Source organism: Ailuropoda melanoleuca, chromosome 5, assembly GCF_002007445.2.
Source record: "Ailuropoda melanoleuca isolate Jingjing chromosome 5, ASM200744v2, whole genome shotgun sequence".
Taxonomy (NCBI): domain Eukaryota; kingdom Metazoa; phylum Chordata; class Mammalia; order Carnivora; family Ursidae; genus Ailuropoda; species Ailuropoda melanoleuca.
Genome location: NC_048222.1, coordinates 23,157,219 through 23,182,226, shown reverse-complemented (window position 1 = coordinate 23,182,226; position 25,008 = coordinate 23,157,219). Strand labels below are relative to the sequence as shown.

The following is a 25,008-nucleotide window of genomic DNA, read 5'->3' as shown; positions in this document are numbered from 1 at the left end:
TCACAAAGGTGGCTCTGGGGCCGGCCGGAAGTGGACGCGCAGCGGCCGGGGCTGAGTAGTGTGTACTACATTTCCCGAAAGGCTGAGGGATGCGATGCCAGCGGTGGCTGGGTTGAACCGCCGCGGACTACACTTCCCGGCCCGCCGCGCGAGACGATGCCAGCGGCGGCTGAGGAAAACGGCTGCGGACTACTCTTCCCGGCGCGCCGCGCGAGGCGCCGCCGGCGGCCGGCCGAGGGCGGGCCGACGCGGGAAGCTCCGGACGTGAGGCATGAGCGGCGCCCTCCCCCGGCCCGCGCGCGTCCTGCTACCTCCCCGAGCGAGGGTCGCGCGGCGCGGGGCCTAGCGGCGGGCATCTCGAGCCCTTGGCGTGCGCAGGGGCTGCTGCGGCCGCGCCGGGCGCCGGCGAGGGCGGCGGCCACCATGGAGGTGAGCGGGCCGGAAGACGACCCCTTCCTGTCGCAGCTGCACCAGGTGCAGTGCCCCGTGTGCCAGCAGATGATGCCTGCCGCGCACATCAACTCGCACCTGGACCGCTGTCTGCTGCTCAACCCCGCGGGGCACGCGGAGCCCACGGCCGGGCCGCACCGCGCCGGGGAGCGGGCCAAGGGGCTCTCGCCGCCCAGCGCCAAGAGGCGGCGGCTCTCCGAGAGCTCGGCGCTGAAGCAGCCGGCAACCCCGACGGCGGCCGAGAGCAGCGAGGGCGAGGGCGAGGAGGGCGACGACGGCGGCGAGACCGAGAGCCGGGAGAGCTACGACGCGCCGCCCACGCCCAGCGGCGCGCGCCTCATCCCCGACTTCCCCGTGGCCCGGTCCAGCAGTCCCGGGAGGAAGGGCTCGGGAAAGAGGCCGGCGGCCGCGGCTGCGGCGGCGGGCAGCGCGTCTCCGCGGAGCTGGGACGAGGCGGAGGCGCAGGAGGAGGAAGAGGCAGTGGGCGATGGCGACGGGGAGGGCGATGCGGACGGCGAGGACGACCCGGGCCACTGGGATGCGGACGCCGCCGACGCCGCCGCCTTCGGGGCCGGCGGTGGGGGCCGCCCGCACTCCCGGGCGCTGGCGGCGGAGGAGATTCGGCAGATGCTGGAGGGCAAGCCCCTGGCCGATAAGATGCGTCCCGACACGCTGCAGGACTACATTGGGCAGAGCAGAGCCGTGGGGCAGGAGACGCTGCTCCGGTCCCTCCTGGAGACGAACGAAATCCCCTCCCTCATCCTGTGGGGACCGCCGGGCTGCGGCAAGGTGAGTGCCGCCTTGGCAAGAGGGTTCCGAATATTGATCTCTACGGGTCGGGCGTGGATCTAACGGTCAGAGAGCCGTGGTGGAGGCCGTCCCCGAAGAATCCGCGCGTCCACCCTGGATGTTGAGGCCTGAGGGCAGAGCCTCAGATACCATCTGAGACGGGGCAGCGCCTGGTCCACAGGTGGAGTTAGTGCTGGGTGTGAAAAAGACACACCCCGCCAGATTTTAAGACACGTTTTCCGGTCATTTTCAAAATGAAGATGTCTGAATTCATAGGTTTACAAAAATATTTGGACTCTTAGGTTTGATCTATCTTTGTGTTCCAACATGTACCCCCACCCTCCCATTTACGACCCAATTCTCAAAGAAATGACATGCTACCCATTGCAGAGGAACATTTGTATATTGGATTTGTAGGTGTATGGGTTAGCATAAAAAAATTTTTTTTCAATTGTGTTTCTCTTCCCTCCCTCTGGCTGTTGGTTTATTTTAACAGACTGATGTTTATTTAACCTTGAGAATATATTTATTTAACAAGACTAACATGAAGACTCTTTCCTTTTTCCAAGTCGTTTTCATCTGGCATTTCCATAACTATCCTCACTATGCTTCCTACCTACGAGAAGCAACATCAATGTATTTTGGTGTCCAGTTGTCTGTACCTTGTTAGGAATTAGCACACGTCCAGAGGAAGGCGGTTCAGATATTGGGGTCTAGAAAACACGTCATTGGAGAACACTTGAGAAACAGTGGCAGAATTAAGCAAAACAGAGAAGGCTAAGAGGTGTTTAAATATATTTTTTTTTCTATCCACAGGAAAAGAGAGGAGGATGAACACCAGTGAGTGAAAGGCAAAATTCAGTATCAGAATGTAAAGGGGCCCTCTTAGCTTTGTGATTCACCTCCTTAGTTAGTATACAAGGGCTTTAATGATTTTTCCCAGTTTTTCTTTCCAACTTCGCCTCCAACTTAGTCACACGTTCCTTTGCTCCAGTTCCTGGAATGCATCTTGCTCATTTTGTGCCTTCTTGTTTGCACGCATACTTTCCCTTTGGCCAGGAATAAATCACATCTATCCCAAATAATTTACCCGGTGGTAGATTTAGTTGCTACCCTATTTAGGAGACTGATCAAGAGCATTATTAGTAATTGTTCACAGAATCTTTACATAAGGTCATGAGAATGGCTAATTAGCTGTTGGCCGACTAGATGGCAAGAAAAAACTCTCGAGGAAAATGAGTAGGATGAACTAATAGAAGACACCACGGAAGAGATGTGATGGGCTGTTCAGCATAGTGGTTGGTGGTCACAAGCCTAGGGATATGTGGTGTGGGAGCCCATAGTATGGGATTTGATGAAGCAGCAGCCACAGTATCTTTATGATACTATACAAATTTTAGAAAATAAAATGTACCTCTCCATTCATTCAGGACCAAATTTGTCCCTCCCATTCAACACACTTTTTCTTTATTCTCATTGTTACTATTATGGTTTTCTGCTAACAGTAATAATGATATTAATAACAGCATATCCACATTTATGGAGCAACTGGTAAGTGCCAGGCACTGAGCAGTAGTTTCCTTGGAGCTCACCTTTGTCTTCTTGTAACTACTGACATGATCAAAGTGCTGTTGTTTAATCTACTTCCAAAGTAGGTAGTTGTCATTGGTCTCTCAGTTCAAAGGCTCACTCCTTTTCTAAGCTGCACTGATGAGCCTCTGGTGGTAGGACTGATTGATTCTGTGGTTCTGCACTCCATTTCTACAACTAGTCCTTCAACAGTAATGCTTTCTTGGCTGGAAGAGGTCACAGCTGTCACTCAGGCTCTGCTAAATCAAGACAGCCGCTCTTTATGGGGATTCCAAAGATCTTAGAGTCCCCAAAAAAGGAATTAAACAGGGTTAGCTATAAAGGAGAAAAGGTCAGGATTAGCCTAAGGTTTAGCTACTTTCCTGTTTTATTTTTAACTTTTTTTTTTCATTTTTGAAAATGTGCTATGGTATTTCGGATTGTATCCGTGCTGCTGAGCATTCTTTAGAGTTCAAGTTGCTTGGTAAATAGTGCTGATGCTGCTGTGTTAGTGCCCATGGGTGCTTTTTTCTCTGTCTGATCAGCTTTCCAAACTCTGTGTGTCATATTTTCTAGACCACTCTGGCTCACATCATAGCCAACAACAGCAAGAAACATAGCATAAGATTTGTGACATTGTCTGCAACAAATGCCAAGACAAATGATGTGCGAGATGTCATCAAACAAGCTCAAAATGAAAAGAGCTTTTTCAAAAGGAAAACCATCCTATTTATTGATGAGATTCATCGGTTCAATAAATCTCAGCAGGTATATTAACTTCCTTCTACCTTTTGGTCATTGTGAACATTACAGTGAATATAAAGCATACAGCACTATGCAAATGTAAGGACTGTTGTTATCATTAATTTTCTGTGTGTACGGAGGTATAGATTGTCAGCCCATCTCCTTTGAGCCTGTTTCCCCACTTTTTCTTAGTGTTTTTTTGGTGACAAGAAAATGCTTTCTCTGTCTGATAAATGAAATTATTAGTATGGCCCTGAGCTATACTACATCAGAAAAACAGCTTATCAAGCTTATCATTTTTACAGATTTTTTAGTCTAAATATTAGGAGTCCTAGTAAGCAGTTTAACTTGATTTTAAGATCCGTCTTTTAGTATTTTTAAACTTCTCCCCTATACAGTGTTACTTTTTTATTTTCAAAATGAGTGTTTCTGTGACCTTAGGCTCTCAGCAGGGTGAATGTTACAAGATCTAATCACCACTACTTGTTTAAAGGCTTTCTTTTGAAATAAAAGTAAAAGGGCTGTTATTTTTATAAACAAAGCCAAGCCACTTTTGTATTCTTTTTAGATAAACATTAATTTTTTTCTTCCAAGTACACTTTTTTCTTTGATATATTTGTTAAACCTTTTTATTCAGAGATAGAAATATTTTATAAAACCTTACTAAGCTTTTGTTCCTGATCTGAGTCTTTTTTTTATTTTTTATTTTTTTAATCTGAATCTCTTTTTAAATAGACTCTTCAGAGTTATGGCAAGATGTTATCACTTTCAGTTTCATTAGACCATTGATTCATCTTAGCATTTCTTCCCTGTAAAACAACATCCAGTGGTTACATATTCACCAATGCATATTTACCAATTTTGTTAGGAATAATAACTATTATGATTGAGTACTCCAGAGGAAAATTTTAGAAATCCTGGTGCTTTTGTGTTTTCTTAGACTTAATAGCTGCTGTATTTAAGCTATCTGCCAGTTGGGATAGAAGCCTTAGGATAGAAGATAATTTTCTAAGTAAAAAAAATCATTTATGTTGAAACTACATTAAAATTCTACTTTGAGCTGTTAGTGTACCAGCAAGTGGCCAGGCTTAGACATACACATTCCAAAAGATGTATTTTTTGGCTTAAAAAGCATGAGTTGCACTCATCCATCAGTATCCAATGAATACAAAGCTGTTGTTGCTGAACTCAAAACTAGGAAAAGGCAGGAATAGCCAACTTACATAGGATTCTGCAGGTTGTTGACTGGAATCAATTTCTTCTGTTTTCCTCCCATGATTAGGACACTTTCCTTCCTCACGTGGAATGTGGGACGATCACTCTGATTGGGGCAACCACGGAAAACCCTTCCTTCCAGGTCAATGCTGCTCTCTTAAGCCGCTGTCGGGTTATTGTTCTTGAGAAGCTTCCCGTGGAGGCAATGGTGACTATTTTAATGCGAGCGATCAACTCGCTGGGAATCCACGTCCTAGACTCCAGCCGTCCCACTGACCCTCTGAGCCACAGCAGTAACAGCAGTTCAGAGTAAGTTGACTGGGCAGTATCCTGGGGGCACACACCTCTCAGAGAATCCCCTGGCAGAGGGCCAGAAGGGCTGGACGGCAGTAAGAATGGGGTGGGGACAGAAGACATGTTGACTAGTAAAGAAAACGAGTGGAGGCAAGTGCTCAGTTGTACCAAGTGTATCTCTGTAAATATTTCCTTTTTAAGATGGATTTTGTAGCCTTATAAGGGGTGCATGTAATTTTTCAAGCTTTAACATTGTTTTGCCTGTTATTTCAGTCCTTGGGTGTTTGCTTTTGTGCTTAAGGATTTTGTTTTTTTCCTAATACACTTTTTTTATAATGCTCGAAAGACTATGGGAAGCCTTATTGATTATTTTTTTTCATGGAATAGGCTTAACCTACAAATCTTTTGAGATTGTATTCAGATTCCAATTTCTTCTTTCCTGCAGTTTACTCCTCTTTTGGAAATACTAACTACAAATTAATGTAAATGTTATCATTACAATTTTTAAATCTTTTTATGCACATTTTAAAAGTCAAGCTCAATTCTAAAAAAGTAAAGAAATTTTACCTGAAAATTACGCATTAAAAGCTCTCTCTTGGCAATCTGTTTCTGTATCATGAGTACCTCACGAGTTCATTAATACACAGAATATATATAGTGTATAATCAATGAGATTACTTGGGTCAGAGGTTTTCTATATTCAAATATATTCTTCAGATGTCGTTTATTCATGTGTCAACTGAAATAACGCAGTGGAACATAATCTGGTGTGATGAGAGACTAATGCCTGCCTCTTCTTGCTGTGGACCCCACAGCTGCTGGTGCCTGCCCTGAGGCCAAGTTCTGGAGCCACTCTTCTGTGAGGATTAAAGTACAAGACATAGTTTTAGGTTCCGGGTTTAGATTTCAAAAGTCTTTCCCTGTGTATCTGGCCTCTCCCATTTGCCCCTGTCTCATGTAGGAGGAATTATGCTGTGCCTCACGAAAGCCTTGAAACATGGCCAAGAACCCCTAGGCACAACGAAGTCACATCATTGTAGGGTAGAGTTGTGATGGCATAGCCATCAAAATTGTGGCTTAAAAGAAATATGGAACCTGCTGGTATCAGTTAAGTGTATTCATACTTAGGAGCCCTTTATGTGCTGGGCACTTGTTGGAGTCAAAAGGGGCTACATACAGCCAGCCCTCACATCTAGCTTAGCTGTCCTGTAAACAACATTTTCACTACAAAACTCATATAACCAAGTGATAAAAATGGAAAGAGAGAGGAACAAATAATCCCAACATATTTCTGTGTATTTTTATTTCTGTGTACTGGTTATCATATCTGCAACTATATATCCTGCATTTTTATTAATCTAGGGTAGTTTTACTGATTTCAGTCATGTCATGATTTCATGGAATTGTTATTCAAATACCCTTAGGTTTTTTCTCTCTCCAGTTACTTCCCAATCCTGTGCCATAATTAGGTGAAATGAGAAGGACAGTGGAAGAACCATGGAGCAGATCTTAAAAAGGATATCTGCGTTTTAACTGGATCCCTGAATCATTTGCATGCATGTTAAAATTTGAGAGGATCAAGTGAATTAAGATTTCTCTTATTACTGAGACTGGGAGCCTGATACAAAAGTGAGCCAGTGATTCTTAATCTGCTAAAATTGCATTTCAGTTAGACAAAACCTGCCACGTCCAATAGATTGTTTGCTTTTTCCACTACCACTCATTTGGAATTGATTGTACTTATAACTTATTTTATTCACCTGTTTCCTTTCTAATTCCCACCCCTCCCCTTCCTGGGAGGGCTAAGAGGATGAGAACTTGTCCTCCTCATTCATATTCCCAGCACAGTGCCTAGTATATACATGCTTAGTAAAATGGTTTGTGAATGAATAAATTCTAAGTTTCAATATGAGAGAAATCGTTTAATTTATTTTTGGGTAGTCCAGCATGAGGGATGATTGACCCATTGCCCAGGTATCAAGAACCTTTTTCTTTTATACTGTTGCCTAAGCAAACAGAATGAAATGAAAGATTATTAAGCTTAATTAATTGATCTACTTGCAATTCTGACAAGAAAGTTAAGTTGAGAGATGCCATAAGCCACAGAAAGAACTCTTCCATTATAAGTGATTTCCTAACAGAAGCAACCGACCACCCCAGTTGCCATGGAGAATTAAAAGTAGATACTGTTTTCTTTCAGTTTTAGGTAAAATTGTACTTTCACATCTATTGATTGGCTTCAAACGTATATACGTTCTTGTGGACATAAATTAGATTTGGTGACGCTAATCTAGCTGGAAGGAAAGACTTTAAACCCCAAATAATTACTCCTCTGGGAAGGCATGAGTGCATTTGTAGTCTTGTGTTTTGGTGCCCTAGTTTACAGAGAAATCTAGACCATGGCTGTGCATGAGACGAGCTGAGCAGGTACTAGTCTGGAACCTAGTTGAGCTGATTCTTAGACCATTGTTAATTTTTCTTGAGGAATTGTGAGTTCTCATCTAGTGTATGTTTGTACATGACAGATTCCTGTTAGAGTGAGATAAAAGTGTTTTTAAAATTTTCCTTCTGTATTTATTTGTTCAGCATTAATTGAAGGCCCCACATATGCTAGGCATCGGCTGAGTGTTAAAAGCACGTTCCTGTGCCTTTAGAGAGCTTAGTATGTATGATAAGGATATAGGTGAGTAAATGGGCTTCCAGGGCCATGCTGTGATTGAGTTATGACCAAGGAGTGGTAGGTGTTAGAGAAGAGGCATCTAGAATATATGAAATCAGATCTCTCACCTGATAGATGAGGGGATGCTGATTTGAATTTTGAAGGATAAGCAGAATTTAACTACATGAAATGGAAAGCTCATTTTGGCAAGGGAATATAGCATTTGAAAGGCAAGGTGGTAATAAATAGTATGATCCATTCATTATAGCTGAGTGGAAGAGTGTGCGTGAAGAAGTGATGGTCAGTGAAGCCAGTGAGGGAGGCAGAGCCAGATTACGAAAGATTGTGTTCTAAGGTAAGGTGAGTGATGTGGAGAGCTATAGGAAACCAAAGAAAGATTTTGAGCAAGAGAGGGTCATATCAGCTCTATGTTTTAGGAAGATGAGAATAGCATTGGAGAGGCTCGGTCGGAGGGAGTCAAGTCCCATCTTCCCTACCCCTCACGAGGGAGCAGGAAGACCAGGTAGGAAGCTGTTGAGTGGTGCTGAAGACAAATGACAAATGCAGGTGACTTGAATAGAAGCAGGAGCTGCTCTGAGAAGTTGAAAAATCGAGTTGATAGGCATGGATATGAGGAGGAAGGAAAAAGGATTGTCCAAGATGACTCTCATACCTGGTCACTGGGCAAATAGTTGCACTTTTGGCAGGAAGGATATAAGGAAGAGAAGCAGAGAAGGTGTGGAGTTCAGTTTGGGGCTTGTTCAGTTTGTGGGGCCTCTGGATGATTCATATGGAGTGGTTTTCTAGGCAGGTAGTTAAAGAAGTCAGGAGAGCAGTGGAGATGTTTGAGCCAGAGATCTGGGAGCCACCAGCATTTCAGAGAATGTATAGCCCATGTGTTTGAATAGGAGAGCTGAAGAGAGCCAGGAACTAAGGGTAGTGAGTTGAGGACTTGTCAGCATTTGTTGTGTTAGGAGAAGAGACAAAGTTTAGAAAAGTAGGAAATCAAGAAGGATGCTCCACAGAGAAGAGCTTCAGCAACGCAGTGTTATTGAACCATTTAGGGTTAGGTTTGGCTGCATATAACAGGAAAAAAATAAAATTAACTGGCATAAACAAGATAGAACTTTCCTTCTTATGTAAAAGAGTTTGAAGGTAGACAAATATAAAAAATGCAGCTGCTAGTCAGCCTTACGGTATCTTTAGGAACCCGGACCCTTATCTTTCTGCTCTACCACGTTCAGCACATGGCTTCTACCTTGTGCCCCAGGGTAGCTACTGAGCTCTAGCCATCATATCTGTATTCCAGGCAACAGGAAGGAAGAAGAGCCAAGGAACAACATCTTTCCCATCCCCACTCCCCTATTTACCACCTCAGCTTTAGTGAGACATCTGCAAAGTAGTACTCTGTACTCAATTGTGATTGATTGTGAAGAGAAAGGTAGAGGTAAGCTGGTAATTTATGTTGAATTATCCATACCATAGTTCTTTTGGTCTGTTTGGGTAATCGGCAGTTTTCATGTATTTTACTAAGCATCTTGGTCACGTGGTACAAACAGTGAAGCATGTTATCTGTGCACTGGGTTAATTTTGGAGACCAGGAAAAAAAAATCCATGGTCTGTCATCCAGTGAACTTGTGCTGCTGGAGATGAGAAAGTGAACTAGTGTTTAGTCACTCAGAACTTGCTGCTTTGAAGGATTATAGCTTGCAGATAATAAGACACATGCATATTCAGAAACACCCCTAAAGAATCCATTGTTTGTGGGCTAGATAACAGTGCATTTGTTTATGGACATGAGGAGAATAAAGTGAGGAGCCATGATTGCCCTGGCACTGTCTTAACGAGGCATTTCCGACAGTTGGTTGGAAGTTAAAATGGCTCTGTCCTTCTGAAGTGAGGGTGCTGCGGCTTGACTCTGAGACTGGGGCTTTTCTCTAAGCACCAGGAGAGGAGAGCCCGCACAAGCTGGCTGTAGGTTGGTTGGGTTGGGTTTTATTAATTAATATTATTAATATTAATATTGCCTGCCTTTCAAAAGTAATCTTTTCTAACACTGAATGGAGAGAAAGGTAGTGGAACACCAGAATAGAAAGTACTGATCAGAATGCATTGTGGATTTAGTTAGAGTGGATTTTAATAATTCTCCTTAAAAATGGCTTGGTATAAAGAAAAAAAGGTATATAAGCATATGTTATAAAAACGATGACAAAAATAATGGCAACCGGAAAGAAACTCCCGTCAGTCTCACTGACCTTGTATCTGTTTCCTGTTCCTGCCGTCACAAGTTATGGGTATCCCCTACTTTTTTGAGAGTTCGCATTGTACTACTTCATATTCACAGTAGACCTACATTAGCAGGCCGTAGAAGAAATCAGAAGGACTTTTCCCTCTTATTGCCCCCCCCAAAGGCAAAAAGCAAAAACAGCATTCAGCACTTGTTTTTCAGTGAATCCATTATAGAGGCAGTGCCCACCTAGCAGGTAGAGTGGCACCACCCAGCTCCTTCCCCAGGTACTACACTCAGCACCTCGCCTCAGGCCACCATAGCTTTGGATCCTGTCTGTGAGCGTGTGCTTTTTATCTTAATTTATTTTGTGCATCTGTTAGCAAGATGTGCCCTAAGGTCTCAGAAAAGCCTAAGAGAGGTCACTTTTTGGGTCTAAAAAAAAAAATCTCCATTATAAATTAATGGTAATTGCCTTTTCACTTTATGCCATTTTGGCTTGCGAAAGGTTTCAAGGGAACCCTCTACTTTAGAATAGTGGGGAAAAACCTGTATCACAACTGGGTGGCTTACAACAATAGACGTTTATTCTTTCACAATTATGGAGACTCTGAGTCTGAAATCTAGCTCTGGGCAGGCCTCAGACGTAATTTGGGTTTGGTTCTAAACCATTGCAATAGAGTCAAATGAGTTTTTGATTTTCCAGTGAATATAAAAATTATGTTTACACTACACTGTAGTGTGTTAAATACGCAATAGCGTTCTGTCTAAAAAATCAACGTGCATACCTTAATTTAAGAATAACTTCACTGCTAAGAATGCTAACCATCATTTGAACTTTCAGCAAGTCTTAATGTTTTTGCTGGTGGAGGGTCTTGCCTTGATGTTGACGGCTGCTGACTGATCAGGGCTGTGGTTGCTGAAGGTCGAGTGGCTGTGGCGAATGTGTTAAACAACAGTGAAGTTTGCCACATCATTTGACTGTCTTTTCACAAACAATTTCTCTGTAGCTTATGTTGCTGTCTGATAGCATTATACCCACAGTGGAACTTCTTTCAAGATTGGGGTCCATCCTCTCACCCCTGCCGCTGGTTGATCAACTAAGTTACATCATATTCTAAACCTTCTGTTGTCATCTCAACAGTCTCCACGGCATCTTCCTTGGGAGTAGGTGCCATCTCCAGAAACCACGGTCTTTGCTCATCCATAAGAAGGAACTCCTCATCCATTCAAGTTTTATCACAAGATTGCAGCAATTCAGTCACATCTTTAGACTTCACTTCTAATCCTAGTTCTCTTGTTATTTCCACCACATCTGCAGTTACTTCCCGCATTGAAGTCCTGAACCCCTCAAAGTCATCCACAGGACTGGAATCAGCTTCTCCTAATGTCCTTGTTGATATTTTGACCTCTTTCCGTGAATCACAGATGTTCTTAATGGCATCCAGAATGGTGAATCCTTTCCATAAGGTTTTCAGTTGACTTTGCCCAGATCCATCAAAGGCTGTAGCCTTACAAGATGTATTTCTTAAATAATAAGACTTGAAAGTTGAAATGACTCCTTGATCCATTAGCCACAGAATGGATGTTGTGTTGGCAGGCATAAAGACAATATTAATCTGTTTATATATCTCCATCATAACTTCAGGATGACCAGATTCCTTGTCAACAAGCAGGAATATTTTGAAAGGAATCTTTTTTTTTCTTTTTTTTTTTTTCTGAGCAGTAGATCTCCACAGTGGGCTTAAAATATTCAGTAAACCATTGTGTCAACAGATGTGCTGTCATCTAGGCTTTGTTCTTCCATGTATGAAGCACAGGCAGAGTAGATTTAGCATAATTCTTAAGGGCCCTGGGATTTTCAGAATGATAAAGGAGCATTGGCTTCAGCTGCCCTGGCCCCCTACCAGGAGAGTCAGACCACCCTGGCTTTGAAGGCAGGCATTGGCTTCTCCTCTCTAGCTATGAAAGTCCTAGATGGTATCTTCTTCTAATAGAAGACTGTTTGGTCCACAGTGAAAATACATTGTTTAGTGCAGCCACCTTCGTTAGTGACCTTGGCTAGACCTTCTGGATAATTTGCTGCAGCTTCCACATCAGCACTTGCTGCTTCACCTGGCACTTTGATGTCACGGAGATGGCTTCTTGCCTGAAAGCTCATGAACCAACCTCTACTAGCTTCAGACTTTCCTTCTGCAGCTTCCCCACTTCTCTCAGCCTTCACAGAACTGAAGAGTTTCCTTTGCATTCTTAACCAGGCTGTTTGGTGCAAGAGGCCTAGCTTTTGGCTTGGCTTGGCTTTCATTGTGCCTTCCTCACTAAGTATAATCATTTCCAGTTTTTATTTATTTATTTTTTTAAAGATTTTATTTATTTATTTGACAGAGAGAGAGACAGCCAGCGAGAGAGGGAACACAAGCAGGGGGAGTGGGAGAGGAAGAAGCAGGCTCCTAGCGGAGGAGCCTCATGTGGGGCTCGATTCCAGAACGCCGGGATCACGCCCTGAGCCGAAGGCAGATGCTTAACCGCTGTGCCACCCAGGCGCCCCCATTTCCAGTTTTTAAAATGAGAGCCATGCAACTCTTCTTTTTATTTGAACGTTGAGAGGCCATTGTAGGGTTATTAATTTGCCTGATTTCAATATTGTGTGTCTCCAGGAATAGAGGAACCTGAGGAGGGGGAGACAGGAAAGGTTGGTTGGTGAAGCAGTCAGAACACAAATATTTATCAAGCGATAAAAGTTCTCTGTCTTATGTGGGTGTGGTTTGTGGTGCCCCAAAACAATTAGAATAGTAACATCAAAGATCACTGATCATAGTTCATCATAACAAATAATAATGAAAAGTTTGAAATATTTCAAGGATTACCAAAATGTGACCTAGAGACACGAAATGAGCAAATGCTATTGGAAAAATGGCACCAATAGATTTGCTCAGTGCAGGCTTGCCACAGACCTTCACTTTGTAAAAAACGTAGTGTCTGTGAAGTGCTGGAAAACGAAGCAAGCTAAGGGAGATGTGCCTGTACTCAGTTTAGAAGGGATCTAGGTACCAAGTTAAGCGAGTTACTTGCTTTCACTTAGAACCAAGTTAAAATGCTACTGGTGATTATTAACATTTGGATCTTTCTCTGTATTTCTTCGTGTAAGGACAATACTTTTAATTTGTAAAGGATTAGGAACAAAAGATTCCCATCTATAATTTAGCAGTATTGCCTTTTAACCACATCTACACATCACATTTACCAGGAATACATTTTAAAAATATAGTTGACCCCTGAACAATATGGGTTGGAACTACATGGGTCCACTTATACACAGATTTCTTACAGAACAGTACTGTAAATGGATTTTCTCTTCCTTATGATTTTCTTGATAACCTTTTCTTTAGCTTATTTTATTGTTAAGATTATAGCATGTAATATTGATAACATATATAACATGTGTTAAGTGACTGTTTTTGTTACTGGTAAGGTTTCTGTCAACAGTAGGCTATTGGTAGTTACATTTTAGGGGAGTCCGAAGTTTTACATGAATTTTCGACTGTGTTGAGGGTCATTGCCCCTAACCCCCACATTGTTGAAGGGTCAGCTTTACATGTGCCCAGAGTCTGTCCCTGGAGATTTTAGAGTCAGTAAATCTGTGATTAGAAATACACATCTTCATTTTAGGATAGTTCTATATAATCTGATACACATCTCTGGTTGAGGACCACTGTTAAGCAGTTGTTACATTGACCATGGAATGTTCCTTTTTTTTAGTGAAAGAAATTCACAGAGTATAGTTTTGTAATTTATGGAGAGAGAGTTTAATTGAGCCATACATATTTTTTTGTTCTGTCATGAAATAACAGGTACGTTTTCACTTATTTTCACTCCTCTTCCAATGTAAACAGCTCACGATCTAAAAAGAGTTCTCCAAATCCCAGTATCATCCACCACAAAAACAGTGTGCAGAAAGATTCAGGCCCTTGGAAATAAAAAGGAAAGGAGGAAGTTGTCTTTACAGCATGCTTCCCATATTCCTGCTAAGACCAAAGCATTCCTCCTCAATTAGAGAATTGAGGCTAAGTCTTAAATTTCTACATTTGTCAACTGGGAATATGATCTTTTCTCATGCACTTATTTTAACCATTTTTTATAAGTTTATGCTTTCATTTTAAAATAGTGTCTCTGGACTAGGAGCACTCTTCCAAGATAATTTGTGCAATAGTTACTGTTTGCTAAGGAGTTTTGCAAATATCAATATAATATTCCTTATTTCATTGTTCTGGCGTGAGCAACTCGTGCTCCCTCTTCCAAGATCTCAAGATATTTTAACACATTTTATTACTTTTCAGAACCAAGGTAGTGTAAACTGGGGCTGAGGATATATTGGAGGATGGGTAGAACCCTTTGAACATCCTGTACAGTGTTCTTAAGCAAAATGCCATTTGGTAAACTGCTTGTGTGACCACTGTGAGTGCCGTCAGCAGTCGCCTTTTATTAGCTGAACAGTGTTGCTGACAGATTCATTTGTGTTTAAAAATACTTACTCATTTTGGATGGGGGTGAAATTTGGAATGTGGATCATGTCAAGGGGAAGGAAGAATGGAACAGTGTGAACTTGGAAGAAAGCTCTCAGCTCTGGTATTACTGTGGCAGCTCTCCCACTCCCTGTGACTCCAAACCTGATTAAAAAGGGTAACAGTAGAATAATTCGGACTTTGGTTAAGAGTTTAAAAATTGAAGGAAAGATTCTATTTTCCCAACCACATAAAATACCCATTTAAAGGCCTGTTTACATTGTGCTGTTTATAAATCTATGGCTCAGTCTGCTAGTTGGCTTCTCTTATAATTAAGGCCTGCTCGCTGACTTTGTATGAGGACCAGTGGAAATGAGGCCATCGAGTCAATGCTAGGGTGTATAAGGACACCTGGTTTTTTTCTGTCCCCAAAGCACTTCATGCTGCTAAATATCTGCAATAGACAAATTCAGAGAAAGGGGATAGATACCAAACTGCTAACTTTGAGGTAATACAGCAGTAGGTAGTTTTTGCTCCTTTGTGTCTATTTCTCAAATTTTATATAATGTGCATTTTGTTTAAAAAAGTAATATTCAGAGTTCTGAGTATTATTTGTTAAGGATACAAACTATATATAGTGTGATCCAAATTTTGTTTTAAAAATTAGATGTGAGGTTGATGGTTGCATGGGTGGTTGGATCATAAAGGAAATTCAACAAATGACCTAGTAGCTATTGTTATCTTTAGGTGGCACAGAAAGGGATTTTTTTTTGTTTTTTTAATGTTTTCCCATATGTTATAATTTAAAAAAAAAATAAACATTTCACGCTGAGATTGTGGGGAGAATTGAAATTAGTCCATTCGTTGTGCTGATATTGAATGCCTGTTCTCTCTCAGACACTAGGGATGTAAAAAAGGAATAAAATGTAATTCCTATCCTCGAGGCCCCAACATTTAGTGGGGATAGAGAGATGACAAATGTGATCAACAAATGGCCCCACCCCCCCTGATGGCTCAGTTAGGATTGATCAGGGCTCCTGCTTTACTCCTTTTTTCTTCCTGCAAATGATCTTGTAGGCTCTTTGTTGCTAGGAAGCTTTCCAAGGAAATGGAACGCTTTGCTTTTATTAGTTCTGGGACTGAACTGAGATGTTCAGGCAATTTTGGTTTTCGCTACCCACCTCCACCCCCCCATACACACATGTGTGCACACACATGCACACACTCAGAGATAACGTGCCATAGCCAAGCCCCAGGAGTGCCCTTCCCTTTCAGGCACATCGGTTGCTACTGTACTCCCTCTGACGTTAGTCCCTCCTAACACGTTTTCTTGAGTCTGTGTTGTCCTTTTTTTCCAGATCATCTAGAATCTGCCAAACAATATCTGTTTGAGAAATGCTTCCTCGGCTCTACAAAGTGCCAGTGATGTGGGCTTGGTGTATGTTTTGAGTATCTGGTCAGGAAGAGAGGAGAATGGGGTTCTAAACTGTAACCACGGTTCTTGGGGCCCAGGCAGCTGTCAGGAGGAGTGTGATGAGAGTCATTCATTATCAAGCTAAGACAAAACAGGTGCCTTATGTGTAGTGATAGAGGAGAACCTGGAAGTCTTGGCTTTGGTAAATAAGGGATGGGATGAGGCAGTCTTTAAGATGTTAGAAACAAGGGACACCTGGGTGGCTTAGTCGATTAAGCCTCTGCCTTCTGCTCAGGTCATGATCTCAGGGTCCTAGGATCAAGTCCCGCATCGGGCTCAGCCAGAAGTCTGTTTCTCCATCTCCCTCTGCCGCCACCCCCCACCTTCTTGTGCTCACTCTTTCTCTATCTCAAATAAATAAAATCTTTATTAAAAAAGAAAAAAGATGTTAGAAACAAAACTATTAGTGAATGAAATGCAAATTGGTGTTATTCAAGCTATTCACTAAAGCAAAGTAGTGGGTGGGTATATGGCAAGGAATTATGCAGAGACCTTCATAGACAGGCTGGGTCCCCTTCAGGGACTGGACCCCCACCACCCTGCCTTGGCCCAACCCAGTTGGTGCCTGTGCTTTGTTTCCTAGGTAGCTGATTTGAGCAGTCCTAATCAGCTTATTAATTACTAGAGACATTTTCAGCTGAAGGTTGGCAATGACATGGTGAGCTGTAACTTTGAAAAATTATATTTTGCTTTGCAAATGTGCTGCTAACAGCTAGATAAGAATTAGTAAGACCCCTCTGAGTAACTAAATATGTGAGATATTTTGTCTAACTAGACTAGAAATAGAAAAAAATTGCTGAATTAGACTTGAGAACCAATCCTAATTAGACCTTTATGAAGGTCCACATTTGGAAATGTGATGGTAGGTGACTTACTTTAGGTCTTACAGCCAAGTTCTGTCAGTGTCTTCTGATGGATACCCAGGCTAGTGACCTCTCCGCTACTCTGTTCAGGCTTTATGTGATTAATACCCTCTTGGAGGCCCGCCTCAAGCCAAAATCCCAGAGGCTTGGTTCTAGGCCCTGCTGTGTCCAGAGTAACTGGAGACCCGCATTGTTTGTAAAATGAGGAACTTGAACTGCATGATGCGATCCTGGCCCTTCCCTATTTGGGAAGTGGTCTGAGCATACCTGTCTCATCAGGATGTGCGCTGTGTTTGAAGTATGTTTTCTGTTACTGTAATGAAGTCCTAGTGTCCTGTAGTTTTCACTCTTTTGTAGGATAGAACCAGAGAAGCCATGTATCTTTCCATGTCTCCTTCATGCATGCTTATGTGTGTGTGCTTGTATAGTAAAATAATCTCACGACTCAAGGTCAGGTCAGCTCCCAGTCTTGATAATGCTTAACCACGTTGACAACAGGAGTTAGGGAGAAAGGGCAGAAGCCTTGAACCGTCGGTAGCTTTTTAGTGACCTTGCTCAGACAGAGCTCTTCTGTAAGAAGTGCTGCAAAAGAGAAGTGCCAAGCGTGAAAGTGATGGTAACTAACCCTGTTTGTGTTGCAGGCCATCTGTGTTCATAGAGGATAAAGCAGTAGACACTCTGGCTTATCTTAGCGACGGGGATGCCCGAGCTGGATTGAATGGACTGCAGCTGGCAGTGCTGGCCAGGTTAAGCTCTAGGAAGATGTTCTGTAAGAAAAGTGGGCAAACCTATTCTCCCAGTAGAGTTCTGATCACTGAAAATGATGTGAAGGAAGGCCTCCAGCAATCTCATATTTTATATGACCGAGCAGGTAAGTAACGGAAAGTGAAAAGAGGGGAACTTTAATATGTTGTTGTTTACACATTCCCATCCCAGGCTTCTGACTTTCAGCTGAGCTCAAAACATGAATTTGATTCTCAGTTGGATCTCCATATTGGTAATTGAATTAAACCTCCAGCTCAGAGCCTGATTTCAAAGATCTAGCTTCCTGATCGATCTTTCTTGTGAGAGGCACAGAGCAGAAGCTATCCTGATGAGAATTGAGAGGAGTTTTCGTGCTTAAAATTGCAGGCTTCAAACTTGTCTTGTAAGGCAGGTAGGTATTTTTTCCATTACTCTCTGGTAGTGCCTTTTAAGATACAAACATTTTTGAAAGCCCCTGCATTCACGGTTGGCAGTAATCTTTGTGATCATTTATGTCAGTAATAACAAGAAGACTTTTGCAATAAGTGACTTATTTCTATTAGTTTAATGAGAATTAAAGTCCATAATTTCTAGAGTCCCAACAAAAAATGAAGTTTGCGTGGATCTTGATGTGATGTTTTTGGTTATAATAGCTTTTTAAAAAATTAATTTTGCTGTGTACACTTATCTGTTTTTGTAGAACTGCATTTACAGATAACAGATTTGAAACAAGCTCTTATTAGATCCGTGACCTGGCAACATTAAATGTCATAAGCACAGCACAGCTGTATCTTTTTATAAAAGGGGTTGGGTAATGAAGATTAGCGTGTGGTAGCTTAGGTGGGGACTCTGGGGCTTGAGTATTTGTGTGATTCTGGACAGAGTCATATTGCAGTAACTGGAATAACTTCCACACCTTTAAAAGCTACGCCAGAAAAGGAAGCTGATCGTCGAACATTCCAGATATCACATAGGCAGTACCTTATCTACCATATTCTGAAATGCTTTTGATGATGGAGAATACTTCTTACTGGTTAGCGAAGGGGGGTGGAGGAGCTAAAGAAAGACTTTGGGTTCTAGGCACCGCCTCCTGATGAGTTGAACAGAACGCTGTGTGACCTTGGGGAAGAGGCAGGAGCTCTTCAGCCTTAGTGTGCCACAGCTGACTGGGAGCTGGGTGGGTGGAGGGTACTAATAAGTACTACGGACACATTAGCGGCATTTCACAAACAGTCCTGTCGCCTTCCTGATGTGAATGTGCCTCTCGGCAGGACCTCTCCTAGCACAGCCCAAAAGATCCAGGTGGCCAGCTGTCTGTGCTCCTCAATGTCATAGGAATGCTGGGAAGGTCTGAAAAGTAAAAGATTTTGGACATAGAACTTTGCTTTTCTTTTGGCCAAATACAAGAATGGAGGATAGGAACAAAATTTAAAATTTTAAGAGGTAAAAATACTCCCACGTGCTGGACTCTCCATTGTTTCTGGGTGTCCAGCAATAGGTATCTCTCTCCTTTGTGCGTGTCCTAAAGGAAACTCTTCGTTTTGACTAGATGAACTGAAACTGCTTTCATATTTTATCAAATTGTCATTTAAAAATCGAAAGCCTACCATTTAACATAACATTAGGTAACATTGAATATTTGAGTATTTTATATACATTGTCCTTTTTTTTAATTCTCAAAATAACCTTAGGAGGTAGTTATTAATATTATCTCCATTGTACAGATAAAAAGCTTGCCTTAGTTCACAAAGCAAGTGGTAAAACTTATTCTCAACCCCAGGTATAAGACCGGTTCCTAGGACTGTGTCCTTCCCCACTGTTGGCACTGCCTCCACGCCAGCCCCGGCCTGAGGTCACCAGTTTCCCCCTCGAGCATGTTCGCTCACACACGGTAACACTCACGGGAGCACACTCACAGACACCAGTACGCACACAGTGGACGTCAGACGCGTCTAATGCTAGGGCTTCTGCTTCTCGAGGCTCACATTCCATCCGGGGGAGCCATGCATGATGGGGATCACTTTCTCTATAGCTCTGCGCTGCCCCAGCAAGAGCTGGGGACAGGGAGGCTGCCTGGGGTCAGGCCTTGAGAACCCCCACATTCTACAAATCTTACACTTACTGTGACCATGCGCCGCTCCCCGCCCCCCCCCGCTACAGTACCCCACTATAGTGTAGCAGCACGATCGTGGATCTGTAGACACTCATAAATACAGTTCAGATCCTAGGGAATTGTTCTCTTCCAAGCTGTGTTCCATAAATAGGGATGATAGAAGCATTGCCCTGGAAACCTGCTAGCTTATAGTCCTGGGCCTTTTTATAACTCTGGTGAGACAAAAATCCCCAGCCCCGAAATTTTAATTATTTCTTTTAATGTCATCTAATGTATAGTTATCCACTTGTAGGATCCAGTCAGTAGCTCATGTATTTCTGTATCAGAGTGAAGAAATTTCTAAATGAGAGCAGGTTCTCTGCCTTGCGTTGAGGTCAGGGTTCTATTCTACATAAATAGTGTGAAATTTTAGGTTAAAAAACATTATATGATCAAAGCAAAAATGGAAGCTAGCACAGAGTAACATCTAACACTTACATGTTTCTGTAGTGCTTACTCCATACCAGGCATACGTTATTTAAGACTCACAGTCCTAAGCGCCAGCTAGTCTTTAACTCCCATTCTACAAGTGAGCTGCCCGAGGCACACAGAGGATCAGTAACATGTTCTTGGTCACGTGGCTAAGAAGTTTGGCTTTAGAGCCCATGCTCTTCACTGTTATTTGCCCCTCAGCGTCAACCTGCAGTGAAGGTATGAGACAGTAATGTTTGTCTCACGGAGATTCGTTGCCACCTCCTTGCTGACGTTTCATGGGAAGTGGAGTGGAAGTGGCTTCTTTCATCTCCCACATATCTACGAGGTGGCCAGGCCTGTGAGTGGGGCCTGGACTTTGTGGATTTCACCCAGAACCCTTTCCCAGCCAGCCTCTGTGACATTGTGACTTAGCTAGGAAACCTGGAGATAGATGACAAGTCCGTTTGTCCACAGGAATCTGCCAGCTGGACTGAAAACCACTGATCCACCCTCTTCCTGAACAGGAGGTGCTCAGGCCCCTGCAGTCAGCCTTCTGGGTCTTTCCTCCCTGGCAGGCCAGCATCTTATCTCATGCTGTCTTCAGATGAAGGCCAAGGATGGTCTTACCAGCATGGTCAGCTGCTGGGACTTGTTCCTGGGGCCCAAATGCTGCGCAAAGCTGATCATGGTCTCTCTGTCCACCTTGGTGCTTCCCTGGAAGGACTAAGCAAATAAGAATAACTCCCCTGTTTTCTTTTATGAAGAAACTATTCTCTCCTCAAACTTCGGGAAGAGTTGGTGGTCGGAAAATCGTGAAATTTCTCTTCTTAAATATGTTTTTTTAAAGCACATTTCACTGATTTGTTTACATGTGGATCCTGGGTAGAAAGTTGGGGGGGAGACCCAAGTGGTGAGAGAGGGGTTACAGTGCTTTCAAGGTGAGATCTATTAGTCCAGGTGTCAGCCCTTCTGGGAACCTGCCGCACAGACGTCCCCACACCAGATTTAAGAGACCGCAGCCTTCGGATACCAGAACGGCAGCTGGAAAGGACACTGAGGAACAAATGGGCTGTCTGTAACAGCTGTCCTTGTCATTAACATTAACTCTCCATTAACATTAACATAACATTAACATTAACTCTCCATCCTCATGGCTACAACCAGGCCCAGGGACAGTTTTCCTCAAAATGACAGTGGGGGCACATGGAAAAGGATCATCAGATCAGTCCTTTCCACCTCTTGGCTGTGGCAGTCCACTGAGGTCCAGGAGAACCAGCTCTCCATGTGAGGCTCTCCTTGCCCCCCCCCAATCTTTGCTCGTGTTCAGCATGGGCAGCACAGGTGCTCCAGCAGCCTCCAGCTCTGAGGCTGACCAGGTTACTAGACAGGCCCACGGGCCCCATGGGGAGCTGCTCAGGTCTGCTCCAGCATCCTGCACCCGTGACATTGTGCCCTCCTGCTGAGCATCTCCAGGACAGCGGTCTAGCCGCACTCTCCCCAGGTTTCTCTAGGTCCCTTATTCAGGCTTCCTTAAAGTCAACCAAGTGAAACAAACCTATGGCTTAGATGACCCTCCTGTGAGCTCTGTGGATTCCCTCTTCTGCCCATAATTGAACACGTGCGTTTTGTGGTATCCAGGAGAAGAGCATTACAACTGCATCTCTGCGCTTCATAAGTCAATGCGGGGCTCAGACCAGAGTGCCTCCCTCTACTGGCTCGCGCGCATGCTCGAAGGAGGAGAGGACCCGCTGTATGTGGCAAGGAGGCTGGTGAGGTTTGCCAGTGAGGACATAGGTGAGTGTTCTGGGAAGGACGCAGAGGTGTCCACAGAGGGTGGGGTTGCGTGCTGTGGCGGGGCAGGAATGCTACCGCTTTGGGGCCTAGGAATTTCTTGGTACCATGTGGACAGGTAAGGAGAAGAGAAGAAGACAAGTATGAACTCACTGGTTTATTTCTTGGCATCGCGTGTGTGCTTTTGAGTGGTTGTATTCCTGAAGTCATCATTATCTGTTTCTTCAGGAGTGCTTTTCCTAGCACGGGTGTTGAAATAAAAGAAATATTTTAAATGCTTTGCAGTCACATACTCAGGTTTTCATTGCACAGCTCTTGAAATAGAAATGGAAGATTCTGGACACTGTGTAAAGAAAAACATTAGAAAAACATTTCTTTGGTGTAGTAAATGTTGTTTTTAATGTGTCTGTCCTTGTGACTGTCTGCATGGCCTTTGCGCCTCGTGTTTGTCATTCATACTCTCGTATTTTTCCTACTAGATGTAGTTTTTATCCATGAGGAAACAATTCTTGACACTACTCAGTAAATACTTCTCAAAAAAGCTAATGAGATCAGAGAAGAGTCCATTTTGCTAAATGGGATTTTTCTGGTCAGTAACGTCTACAGGCAATGGTGATCTCTGGTCGCAGCAGCTCGTAGACAGGTCTGGGTGGGAGTGTGCATTATGACTTAAACTTTCCTTTGTCTTTCCGTGTGTGTGACAGGTCTGGCAGACCCTTCTGCATTAACACAAGCAGTTGCTGCCTACCAAGGCTGTCATTTTATAGGCATGCCCGAATGTGAGGTAAAGTAATCAGCTCAGTTCTTTGCAAATCAGTTCCTTTCTCTTGTGCTGTGTCCCTTTGTGGATTTGAACACATGTCCTGCCATCACCTTTATAATGTACGGGCCTACCAAACAAGCTGCTTGGCTTTTTAACTCCCATTTTAGAAGCTTAGACTCGAGAGAGAGGGGAGACCTTAGGTATCAACAAGGCCATGTGTTGAAACTTTACTAGTTGTGGTTTCAGATGAAGTGCTCAGCCTTTCTTGGGGGCAGAAGTATTGAAAGCGCTGAACAGGAAGTTTCTGTAAGTTCACCCAAAACCAGAGCAGCTTCGTATTTATGTTTTATATGTTGGGGTTTTAAGAAAGAATTCATTTGATAAAAGTTCTGTTTAAAAAAAAAAAAAAAGTAAATCATTGGTTTGGTTCAACCTCTTGCCTCCTATAGGAATTTCTTCTCTCCGTCACAAGTGGTTGTCTTGACTGTAGGCAAAAAAAGGGGATAATAAAAGCATAGTGAGAATCTTTTCAGAATTAGAGATGTCATAAAATATCCAGGACAAAAACTTCCTGGCACCTTCATAATGTTTCCTTTTTGTCCTAGGTGCTTCTGGCCCAGTGTGTGGTCTATTTTGCCAGAGCCCCGAAGTCCATTGAGGTGTACAGCGCCTACAACAACGTCAAAGCATGCCTGCGAAACCACCAGGGGCCCCTGCCCCCCGTCCCGCTGCACCTGAGGAACGCGCCCACCAGGCTGATGAAGGATTTGGGCTACGGCAAGGGCTACAAGTACAACCCCATGTACACCGAGCCTGTGGATCAAGAATACCTGCCGGAGGAATTGAGAGGAGTCGATTTCTTTAAGCAAAGGCGATGCTGACTCTCGTAGGCTTTGACAGCAGAGGGATATGTCTGTTTTGTAAGGAGAGCAAGAGTAACTGAATTGTGAGGTCGGTTGCCCAGTGGAAGTTAAAGAGACCAACATTTTGTGCCAGAAATGTCCAAGTTCCTTAGGTGGAGGCACATGTACTTCAACTAAATGTGTAACATTGAAATTGTGTTCATTTGCACTCTGTGCAACGGTTATGCTTATGAAAATATCTGGCAGCTTTGTGCAATGAATTAATGTTATAAGGAATTATCTATTTTGTCATAGTATTTAAGTCATAATGTCATTTCAGAATTCAGTTCTGTAGGATTTTTTTCTTTAAAAGATGTATATTCAGGGTAGTTTGAATTGGTAAAAAAAAAAATGTAATTGTGATTTAATACTGCATAGTGTTTTGGGTATTTTTTTTATATGCAAAGGTCTTATGAGCCAATAAAACTATTTCAAAGTACTTCTTCAATTCTTTCACATCTTTCCTACCTAGAATCCTAGCTACCAACATCTGTCACTGTCACGTTGGTAGGTAAATGCTTTGAAAGAAAAATGCCCATAGGTGAGAAGGTTGGAAAGCTTAGTGAGAAGTCTGTAATCTTTGTAAAAATCCATTTTGATTTTTAAAGGAATACATAGAGTTTTAAATGGCTTATGAAAGAATCCAGTAGTCTTTTCATTCCTTCAGTTTCTTCTTGCAGCTCTGTTTCTAAATGACATACTCCTGTTTTACTATCGTGATTCCTAAACAAATACACACACAGCTTCATTTCCTTTGCAGTACTGCTAATTCTTTCAAAACTACTTAATAGTCACCCACAAGGATGGTCTCATCAAGTAATCTGTCAGTTCTGTCGTGTGTGTGTCCCCCCCCCCCGCCCCGCCTGGTGTGATCCCTCCAGGAACCTACTTCCTCTGTCGGAATGCTGCACAGCTAAAGCCCTGGGACTCCTCTGCCTTTCTCCTACATGAGGAGTCCTGTTTTCTCCACAGTATACCCTACCGAGACAGCATACCCTGCTATCTTGGTTTATTCCATCATTTCTGTACAAGATATGCTTTGCTAGTTTTACCAGGCTGGAGTGACAGTGACATCACACTCAGCGGGCCTGGTGTGCGAACTCCCCTTCTGAGTCTGGACATCTCCTTTGTAACTGCCTCGAATGTTCTTTTTGCAGGGTCTGATGCTTTCCTTTTTCTCCTGAGGGGATCCACATGCTTTAGGAGCTTTATGGAACAAGGATGCATGGGAAGCAAAATATTTTTAAATCTTGAGTCTGAAAATGCTTTTTATTTTACTTTCAGACTTAACCTGATAGTTTGGGAATAAAGTCTAGGTTGGAAATTATTTGTCAGTTGTCTTCCTCTTTCCCATGTTGCTATGGAGAAATTTGAAGACATTCTGATTTGTGATCTCAGCAAGTTGATAAAATCTTCTCTGTTTGTTCCTAGTGTTTGAAAAGCTCACAGTGATTTT

General features: G+C 43.0%; 1 protein-coding gene across 2 annotated transcripts; it reads left to right on the top strand.

Moving 5' to 3' along the window:
* Nucleotides 1-24,281, top strand: WRNIP1 (WRN helicase interacting protein 1). 2 transcript variants are annotated; one of them, XM_034660416.1, is made up of 7 exons: nucleotides 2-1,239; nucleotides 3,385-3,576; nucleotides 4,835-5,076; nucleotides 17,428-17,657; nucleotides 21,735-21,890; nucleotides 22,592-22,671; nucleotides 23,256-24,281. In XM_034660416.1, the coding sequence occupies exons 1-7, from the start codon at nucleotides 157-159 to the stop codon at nucleotides 23,529-23,531; spliced, it is 2,259 nt and encodes a 752-aa protein (XP_034516307.1). In that variant the 5' UTR covers nucleotides 2-156; the 3' UTR covers nucleotides 23,532-24,281. The 2 variants fall into 2 exon arrangements, with proteins under 2 accessions (XP_034516308.1, XP_034516307.1); XM_034660417.1 differs by lacking the exon at nucleotides 22,592-22,671 and having other exon boundaries at nucleotides 1-1,239; nucleotides 23,256-23,452.
* The last annotated feature ends 727 nt before the right edge of the window (nucleotides 24,282-25,008 follow it).